This window comes from Nuphar pumila, chromosome 14, assembly GCF_984573655.1.
Source record: "Nuphar pumila chromosome 14, dmNupPumi1.hap1.1, whole genome shotgun sequence".
NCBI classification, from domain to species: domain Eukaryota; kingdom Viridiplantae; phylum Streptophyta; class Magnoliopsida; order Nymphaeales; family Nymphaeaceae; genus Nuphar; species Nuphar pumila.
Genome location: NC_143262.1, coordinates 35,852,802 through 35,863,680, shown reverse-complemented (window position 1 = coordinate 35,863,680; position 10,879 = coordinate 35,852,802). Strand labels below are relative to the sequence as shown.

The 10,879-nt window shown below is 36.9% G+C and overlaps 1 protein-coding gene across 1 annotated transcript; it reads left to right on the top strand.

Annotated features, from left to right (window-relative positions):
• Window positions 1-1,049: 1,049 nt before the first annotated feature.
• LOC149816757 (kinesin-like protein) lies at window positions 1,050-10,305 on the top strand. Its single transcript, XM_089987189.1, has 6 exons — window positions 1,050-1,393; window positions 1,600-1,648; window positions 1,767-1,818; window positions 5,114-5,274; window positions 5,413-5,526; window positions 10,011-10,305. Exons 1-6 carry the CDS (start codon window positions 1,125-1,127, stop codon window positions 10,161-10,163), a joined length of 798 nt encoding a protein of 265 aa, XP_089843315.1. The 5' UTR covers window positions 1,050-1,124; the 3' UTR covers window positions 10,164-10,305.
• Window positions 10,306-10,879: the final 574 nt, after the last annotated feature.

Here is a 10,879-nt window from a genome sequence, read left to right as displayed (position 1 = left end):
CGCTAGGTTTTGAGAATGACTTAAATATAAAAAATATAAATCATTTGGGTTTTTTCATAGATGATTCGTGAATGGATTGGAAATGAATTCTTTGATCTTATGTTGTTGATTCACACCTGTAACCCACTCCAAGGTCGTTTAATCTCCACATAAAAAATATCAATTTTCATTGGTTTAAGTTAAAAAGATTTTGAGGCATTACATATAGCTTTTGAATGCCTATTTCTAGCTCATTTGTGATCAGATTTGCTTCGAGCACCTACAAAAATTGTCACCTTCTTTGTTTTGCGGTTTACTCTAGACAAATTTATTTGTTTGGGGGAACAAAGTGAACATCAAACTTGTTCCTCATTGAGGAAGATTGTCCATCTTTGCTATAATTTCTCCAGCCTGGATCTAAGGTGTGTGTGATCTCAAATAATATGCATTGGCGCAAAATCGTAAGGGAGTGTTGTTGAAGGGAGACACTCATCAATTCAAGGTTGTGCCTTAACTAGTTGCTTTGCCTTTGAGGATGTCATATGTTTAAGGGTCTTCTTAATATGGACTATGTCCTTGTCCTGCTTCCAAATTATAATAACATGTTAAGGAAAGACAACCCACTCGATTGGCTAGCCTCCTTGGGTGATCATTTATAAATTCATATTTTTTTAAAATATTCTCGGGTAACCCCCCACTGTCATTTCTTAGAAAAACAAAAAGACATGGCAAAATTGTTTTATTTTTTTATTATTTTCTATATCAATATATAGTCGATCTTAATTGGACTTCGGGTCTGACAAATGCCTGATATGAATTTTCATAAGAGCCATACCTGGGTCCATATACTACTTGGAATCTGTGTTTGACCCAAACAACTAATCAGAACTGTAAATTATGACATAATCTCGCATCCTGTACAATCCAATTCGTTTCAGGGCTGCTTAAAAGGCTTAGATAAGTTGCACCGCCTTGGACTCAGGAGGACCCTAGTCCGGATCCGATTAGTAATTACCTGTACTCGGCCGAGCCCGACCCGTTTCTACAAGCATATTCAGCAATTCCACAAATGAAAGGATTGGAAGAGATGGTGATGGTGGTGGTGGTGGGAGCGAGAGAGAAGGGAGAGTTCTCTATCTGATCGAATGGCTGCCATCGCTCCTCTGAGGGTTTGGGCAAGAACCATCGTTCGATCTTCTTCGTCCCCTCTGCTCCGACTCCCGTCCTCCGCCCGGTTCGCAAATTCCGATTCCAGGGCCCGTCTTGGGGTGAGGTTCCCCGAGCCCGCGCTAGCGGACGCAGAAACGCCGGAGAAGAAGAGCAGGAATGATAAGAAGAGGGAGGCGAGGCGTGCCTTCAAGTGGGGAATGGACCTTGCTCAACTCCCTTCTCCCCAGATCAAGCTGATACTGAAGTATGCGGGAAATCTCTCTCTCTCTCTCTTGAGTTTTCTCTTGTTGGTCATTGAGATTTTGATGAATGGAGACGTGATTTTATATGATTTTGATGTTTCGTATTGTTGGTGTACGGGTTTTTGGTGAGCGGTAATGAGATTTCGTAAGATTTTGGGTTTTTGTCTTGTTGGTGGGCGGGGTTTTGATGAATGGTTTCGTGATTCAGGATTGCTCGGCTCGAGCAAGAGGTTTTCGAAGCTCTAATGCTAGTGAAGGTGACTTCATCCCCCCGTTTTCGTCTTTGGTTGTGTTAGTTTTTTGTAGTAATGTTGCATGGTACACTGTTTTGGAGATGAGTTTCTTGAATTTACTGATTTTGTTCTTTCGCGTCAGAGACTAGGACCGGATGTGAGAGAAGGGAAGAGGAGACAATTCAATTACATAGGTTGGTATGACAATTTTTCTTTGTTGGCTGGTTTTTAATATTAAAGTCTTATCTTAGTGATCTACGTATTGGCAGATTTTTGTGCAGTTGACAATTTTATGAATCTATGTAGGAAAACTGCATGTCTTGGGAATGACTGGGTGGTAGCGCATTATAGTCTTAGCGAATTTATTTGTGTACATATTCTTTTTTCATTCTGGTTTTCTTTCCAATCTTTACGGCATATACCTTCATTCTCTTCTCTTTGATTTTTTATTTAAAATGATTAGTTCTACCTGCAGTTTATTTATAAGAGATAATCAAACAAGAATCAAGAAATGTTGACTTGGTTCGGAAACTTGGATGATAGCAAGTGGAAATATGAAATTGTTAAAATTGGAAGATTGATAAGGAACCACATGCTGATTCCTTCTCTTTGTGCTATAAACATTGGTAGAGTAATTATGCTGAAGTTTGTTTGCATTAAAATTTTAACGCCAGGATCTTATCTTATTAAAGCTTATGAAGGACATGAAATCTGGGATTCATTCATATTGGTGTAACTCTACTGCTATATAAACTCCAAGGGCTTCATTTTATTGAAAAAAGATGTTTATGACTAGTTCAACACTTAACCAAGCGATGATAGGTGGAGTACAGTTGTTACACTTTTTCGTGCAGCAGCTGGCGGTTGATGTTTTTGTGATGGAACATCTAGCTGAAGAGCATCATGGAAGGCAAACAAGTCCACGACTATTATAAAGGAGCAAGCTCCATGATCAATAGTACCATGAAGATAGCATAATATCTGCTTAAGAAGCTGGAAATGAGAATTTATCAGGAATTGTATGGATGATGGTATTGTAGTCCAACTGTGCTCCTAAAGGAATGAGTATAAAGAAGGGAAATGCTCTTTGTTTTTCTTCTTTTTTTTCTAAAAAGAAAGGTGACGCCACATTTGGAGTTTCACAAAGTTTAGCAGCCATGGGAATTGAATGAGCTTCGGAGTTCTTGTGACTTTTCAAGTGAAAGGCATATTTATGTTAGCATAGAAACATCCCTGGGAGAACTGTGGGAGTTCAACACCAAATAAGTAGTGCCTATGCCTGAGAGCTTTTGTGATGAACTATTGCCTTCTCTGGGCACTGAAGTTATTTAGACAACATCAGTTTTCCCTAATGAGGATTATGTAATCCAACGTGCAGCAAAAGAAAAATGTTTTTGCCTTGTGAGCGTTTGCAAACAAGAGAGATGAATTTACTAAATTGCAAAAGAGCTTGTTTGAGTTCATTTGAAGCTTGCTTAAAAGGGATAACATTGCAAATGCTTTGGCTTTTGAAAGCTAGAAGGTTGTTCACTAAAATTTGGCTTGTTAAGTTGCCCATGGAGAAGGTGATGTTAACATTTATTTGCTAAATGTCCCAGTGTGGGCACAATGTCAAGCAGTTTTGCTACAAATTTTCAAAGAGGGTTTTATCAAATCCATTAGCAAAAGGCCGATATTTTGTCACTTAAGAGTCCCATCTTGTTGAAGCTTTATCTGCTTTATCTTAGATACTAAATTTGCTTATCATGTTGGTGTCATGACTCTAAAGGACTAGTTTTAAGTGTCATTCAACACAATAAATTTAAGTTGGAAATTGAAATGTAATGTAATCAATAACAAATATAACAAAAAAACACAGAGAAGATATAAAATAAACAATCAAGATAATAAAAAAAGACAAAGTTAAGAATGTGGTGTCAGCTGTGTCCAGTACATGCTCTCTCTCTCTCTCTCTGTTGCATGTGTATACATACAGACAACAATAATAACAACTACGCCTTCATCCCAAAACAATTGGGGTCGGCGATATGAACCAAAAAAGAAAATCATTCTGGGTCCTCCACATGAATCCTTCTCCTCCAATCATTTCTATCCAATGCCATGTCCTCGGTGAGGTTCAAAGCATTCATATCCTTTCCTATCATCTCCATCCAAGTCTTCTTCGGCCTACCTCGACCTCTTTTGACTAATATATTTTTCCATTTGTCCATCCTTCTAACTGGAGCATCATTAGGCCTTCGCCGAATATGTCCAAACCACCGTAAACGATTTTCTCTCATCTTATTTTCAATGGATGCAACGCCTACCTTCTTACGTATCTCCTCGTTTTGAATCTTATCTTTTATTGTATTTCCACATATCCATCAAAGCATACGCATCTCAGCTACATTCATTTTTTGAATATGATGTCTCTTGGCCGCCCAACATTCCGTACCATATAATAAAGAGGGCCTAATTGTCGTCCTATACAACTTTTCCTTCAACCGCAATGGCATTCTACGATCGCACAACACTCCAGTTGCACTTTTCCATTTCATCCACCCAACCTTTATCCTATGGTTTACATCTCCATCAATTTGTCCATCATTTCGAATGATAGATCCCAAATATTTGAAATAGTCATACAAAGAAGATATAAAATAAACAATCAAGATAACAAAAAACAAACAAGTTAAGAATGTGGTGTCAGCTGTGTCCAGCACATGCTCTCTCTCTCTCTCTCTCTCTCTCTCTCTCTCTTCTATTGCATGTGTATAATGCGTTCATTGGGAAGGAGGTGCTCTAGGATTCTCTCAATCAAGATAAGCTTGTCTCTCTTTAGAGGACTTCACAGTTTTTTGCTTGGTATTGATAAAAGATCAAGAGTTTTACCATGCTATGAACACATAGGTTGGTGGTATAAATTTGTTGTAATGTTCAAATCTCAAATAGTATTGAGGGTGTCGGTAATAGTGTTGTCTATCTTTTGACCATCGTCACCTATATGGTTTAAGGTATTTTCTCGGAGGGGTTATTTACAAAGAGTTTTTCAAAAGTTGGAAAATCTGGGGAAATTTTTGAGAGTTTAAAAAAATACAAAAATAAAAATAATAAGAAATATAAGAAAATAATAGCTATTCTTGGAAAAATATAAGGAACTAACTTTGAAAAGATTTAAAAAAGCAAAAAATACAAAAACTGGGCTTTAAATATACACAAGTTTTTTTTTCAAAAATATCGCTGTAATCTCATGATATTATCACAATAGTTTTGTTCTTGGTCATATTTTGAAAATGTCGCAATATTTTTCTGATATTATCGGCTGACCTAGATTTGCCGATAATATCGCGATATTGGTAACACTTCTTTTGTCTGACCTAGGTTTCTCCACATTTTGATTAACTGATTTGGTTATAAATAATTAGCAGTGTAACACTTCAATGGATTCAAAAGCGTGTGAAGTTAATAGAAAATATTGTGCTTGTAAATGTTTACCACATTACTTGTTAGGAAGACTATTGCGGGATGCCCAGCCTGAGTTGATGGATGCTCTCATTCAGGCTTCAAAAGATGGTGATGCTGGTAGGTTGCATTCTTTGTCTAACCAGGAGACATGGACCATAGGATCAGAAGAGGCAGTAGAAGCTGAAGCTGATGACATGGAAGAAGAGGTGTATAATAATTCCCTTGTATTTTTTTTTTAAATTAAGCCAATGAAAGTTGTGTTTCGTCATTTTTATTCTTTCAATGAGATTATTGTTCTAGAAATACACATAACACCATGCACGTACTTCTGAGGTTGATTGCAGGCATGCGATGATTGTTTGGAGATAGCAAATCGATGGTTTGATGGTCTGGTACACAAGAATTCTTCAATTACAAATGAAGTTTATTCACTCAGTACTGTGGAGTTTGATAGACAGGTATAACCGGAACATCTTGAATCACATACAGGTGTAACAATATCTGGAATAATCCTTCATTTTATGTCATGGAATATTTGATGAATGAATACAGTTATTTTTTTTCTTTTGCTCCTTAGGTATCTCACATTCCCTCTTGCTGGTTTCAATACATTTATCCTTGTGGATCATTGCTGTTTGCACTTGAGCAGCTTTCTGTTTTACGATATTAGACTCTTTCAATCATAAGAGGAAATAGGTTATGTGATATCTCTTCTTGGTTTCTGTTATTGTTGGCCCTGCATACATAGCTATGGTATTTATATGACTGTCACCGATATCGCTGATATTTTGAAAATATCGCCAGAAACAAAATATCACGATATTTTTTGAGATTTTTTTATTATTTTAAGTTTGCATTTCCTATTGTTTTGTTTCTTTTATATTTTAAAACCTTTAAAACATGTTTCTTTATATTTAAAAAGATAATGCAAAACTTATTATTTTCTTAGCTTTTTTGTTGTTATTTATATTTTTTCAATTTTTTAAACTCCCGATATTTTTCCAAGATATTCCCGAGATTTATCAACTTTTGAAAATCTCTCCGAGAAATACCCTGGCCAAGAAATTTCCTTTAACAATAAAGGTAACTATGATTTTTATCAATACTGATGCAATTATATATAGATGAGAGTAACAGTGGACGGGTTTTTTCGTCCACTATTACTGGACGAAGGAGCGCTGCTGATCGCGCGTGCGATCAGCGACACTCCTTTATTTTTACGCAAAATATAGATTTAGCAGCTGTCAAGAACCGCCACTAAATCACCATTTTTGCGTGATTTCATGCAAAATTGGACGCTTCAGGAGCGTTTGACGATTGGGCATCCACTGTTACACACAATCACATATATATAAGGTCATTAGAATATGTAACTGAAAATATGTGAATCGGAGTGTGAATTACACATTTTAGACTTTTTTTGCAAATCCAACCCTGCAGATGCATTCGGCGTGGTTCATTTGCTAGGAATCGACTATTGGATCATGTATTTTCAATGGAAAATGCTATTTTTGGATGCTTGAATATTTATGAAAATTCTGAGCTGTTGATTTTCAAGCCTTAAAAAGATCCTTTTTATGTATCATACTTGGATGATCCAAGAGTCTGTTTCTATAAAACCAAGCATCTAGATCACATCCGTATGATAAAATTTTAGAAAAAATAACCCATGAAAATATCGGTTCATACTCCAGTTCACATATTTCCAACATCTCTCTCTCTCTCTCTCTCTATATATATATATATATATATATATATAGAGAGAGAGAGAGAGAGAGAGAGAGAGCCAGTTCTATCTACCTTATAGAATGCATATTGATCTTGTGGTTAAGGGTTATTTGGTGGGATTCTAGCAAAGCCAGAAATGACTTTTTCTTTTTCAATTATCTAAAAGGTTACCTCAAGCTTTGCTACATTTCTGCCAGCAAGTTCTATAACTTCATTTTCTAGGAGAACCTTTTTTTCGTTATACTATTCACTAGGTACAAGATGTCTCTTCCCTCCATAATCGCCGATAGTCAAGGGTGTATTCTTTCCCTCACAGCTCCTTCTCTGTGTGCACCGTTAATTCCTTCAAAGTTCAAACCAGGATTTCTGGAAACGTTATGACTCAGGGAAGTGTGCTTCCCCGAAACGCGTTTCGGAAGCATGAAATGCATCACTTCTAAAATGTGCAGGGAAGCGAACCTTTTAAATGGGATGCATGCTTCTCATATATGGGAAAGCGCTCTTACCATTATTGGGAAGCTTGCTTTCCAATATCAAGAAGTGAGTTTTCTTTTTTTGGGGGCTTGGAGCCTTTAACAAATTTTTTTTACCCAATATCGGGAAAACTCAATTCCTATTCGCTTCTCACTTGAATCCTAGGCCGCCTCTCTCTTTGTTTCCTCTTCGCTTCCTATGTCGCTACTGGTTCACTTTCCTTCTCGCTTCCGAAATGATTCACAATTCGCTTCTAAGTTGTCTTGCACTTCCCACTTCCTAAAATTTTAGAAGTGCCTCATTTCTTGCTCCCACTTTCTCGACCGGCAACTCTGATTCAAACTCCCTTCGACTGCTAACTCTTAGCAATATCCTTTCTTATATACTTGCAGTTCAGTTACAAGCCTTAGGGCAATGATAAGATAGAGAACCACCCTGCACCTTCCCTATGTGCAATGCAACTTAGTGGTCATTCAGCATCAGTTACTCCACACCGGATCAGTGAAATTGTAAGCAGGGAATTCATGTTTGTTAAAAGCCTTGTGACAGTCATTTGACTGAACTATTGGGACCACGTCTTCATTTGCTACCACAAATTATTTTTCCTATGAAGTATTCTAGTTTGACTTGCATAAAACAAAAACTGCTTTTCATATTTTTTGCTTGATGAAATTTGCTAGTTTCCTAGAATTGAAAATAACTGCAAATATAATATGCCTTTTTCTTTCCCTGGCTATTCGCCTGATTATCTTCCTATTGCAGTTTTCCAAGCTGTTTTTTCTTTTGTTGGTTCACCATGATCTGAACAGATATTGCTGTTGTCATTGTTGTTATACTCTATATTTCTGACCATAGATTACAATATTGCTGACCATGATATGAAGCAATATTGCTGTTGTCGTTTGGCATTGGTGTCCCTTGGATTTTGCGCATGACCACAAATTAGTTAATTTACATAGTTCTTTTCAGAAATCTTCTTAGATAACTTATTGAGAGATATAGAGAGAGGAACAAAGATTTAGATATGTTTTTATTGATTTGGAGAAGGCATACGATAGAGTACCTAGGGATGTTCTCTAGTGGACAATGATGAAAAAAGGTGTTTCTCTCAAGTACATTAGTATAATTAAAGATATGTACGAAGGAGTAGTAACCAATGTCCGCACTTGTGGAGGGGTGACAACCAATTTTTCTATAACGGTTGGGTTACATCAAGGATTTGCATTAAGCCCTTTCCTATTTGCTATAATGATGGATGAGCTTACGAGATCAATTCAAGAAAATGTGTCGTGGTGTATGTTGTTTGCTGATGATATTGTTTTGATTGATAAGTCTAGAGCTGAGGTTAATGCTAAGTTAAAATTATGGAGACATACATTGGAAGCAAGATGTTTTAAGTTGAGTAAGAGTAAGACAAAATATATGAAATGTCGGTTTAGTAAGCAATGAAGTAGTGATGGGAGTGTAGTGAAGCTTGGTGAGCAAGAAATACCGGTGGATGACTGTTTCAAATATTTGGGATCTATCATTCAAAAGCATGGAGAAATTGATGGAGATGTAAATCATAGGATAAAGGTTGGGTAGATGAAATGGAAAAATGCAACAAGAGTGTTGTGCGATCGTAGAATGCCATTGCGGTTGAAGGGAAAGTTTTATAGGACGACAATTAGGCCCGCTTTGCTATATGGTACGAAATGTTGGGCTGCCAAGAGACATCATATTCAAAAAATGAGTATGACTGAGATGCGTATGCTTAGATGGATGTGTAGAAATACAATAAAAGATAAGATTCGAAACGAGGAGATATGTATGAAGGTAGGCGTTGCATCCATTGAAAATAAGATGAGAGAGAATCGTTTACGGTGGTTTAGACATATTCGGCGAATGCCTAATGATGTTCCAGTTAGAAGGATGGAGAAATGAAAAAATATATTAGTTAAAAGAGGTCGGGGTAGGCCTAAGAAGACTTGGATGGAGATGATAGGAAATGATATGAATGCTTTGAACCTCACCGAGGACATGGCATTGGATAGAAATGATTGGAGGAGAAGGATTCATGTGGAAGACCCAGAATGATTTTCTTTTTTGGTTCATATCGCCGACCCCAATTGTTTTGGGGTGAAGGCGTAGTTGTTGTTGTTGTCAGAAATCTTTGCAGAGTTTCATTCTTTACAATTTTCTTCTTCCTTTCTTTTGTTTCCATCATATTGCAACAAGTGAAAACAACAAGATCCACATGCTGGAAATGTGAATCCCAGATAATCAAAATAATTTTCTAAGATCCATATGCTGGAAATATGAATCCCAGGTAATCATAAATAATTTTGTTTTTTCAAGTCAATAACTGTATATATCTTGAGTGCTAAAGTTTTCAATCCCATATAGATTACCCAAACGTAGGAAGAAGTTTTTAATGCTACTTGTTCTGGCACACACACACACACAACCATGCAAGTGGAGAGAGAGAGAGAGAGAGAGAGAGAGAGAGAGAGAGAGAGAGAGAGAGATCCTCTCCAGCGCAGTTAAGGCATCAGCATGTGTTGCATCCTTGAACAGTCGTTGTCATCATGCTGGTCATCGGCCTTGTCGCTGACATGAAACAAAAGTGCCTCCTCTCCTTCAAATGGTCTGTTATGATTTAGCTTTTGTTCTTCTTTATATATATATATATATTATCTTATCCAGGAAAATCATTTCTAAAAACTAAGTTTCTAACAAATTTCTGTTGATACCTACTCAGGAGTTAAGAAAACTCGTTCGAAGAATGCAATCCATTAGAGCAGGCCAGCTTAGAGAAGAAAATATGGAGGGTCTAGATGAAGCCTTGGCTGGTGCAAAGATGTCACTTAATTACTTCCTTCGTGCCCTTGCAAGGAGGACAATGACTATTTAGTTTTTATTACATTGTTTATTCTCCTATTACTGTTGTAACAAGGACAATTAAGCCTTTGATTTCTAAGTAACCTTATTTAGATTCTTGGATTCTTTTTAAAGCTGAAAACATAATTAAAGGGATGGTCATCATATTCTACACACATTTTTGGCGATAACCAGTTAACCGCTCTATATTTAACTTTCCTTCTGAATTTGCTTTGATTCAAGGCAGGAGGAGATCCATGAGTTGCTGGGATCGCAACTCTTGCTATCATGATTACATGTCATCTTCATGATTTTGTAATCTCACATGATACAATGATGGGGTTGCAACTATTGTATACTCTCATTGAGAAAACATGCGTGTCCAAGACAAACTTGTGGCCTGTCACAAAGGTTCATTGACATGAGGACATGTGATAAAAGTTGGACCCGCAAGTTCCATTTTTTTTTTGGAAAACAGGGTAAGAGGATTCAGAATTTTTAAATTTTCATCAGTGAAAAACTATTTGTTTGATATTTTAAAAGAAAAACGTGTTTTTATTAAAAAATATTGTCTGAGTGTATCTACTCATGTCACCAGGGACATGCACCTAAAATGGTGTGTCTGCTACTAAACTGAGAAATTTGGCTGGACACTTGAGCTTGCTACCGTTGCCTCTAATCACATCAATGGGTGATTGCGGTTGCATGTCACACCCGACTCTCTTAGCCATTTGTGCATATATGAAGTTG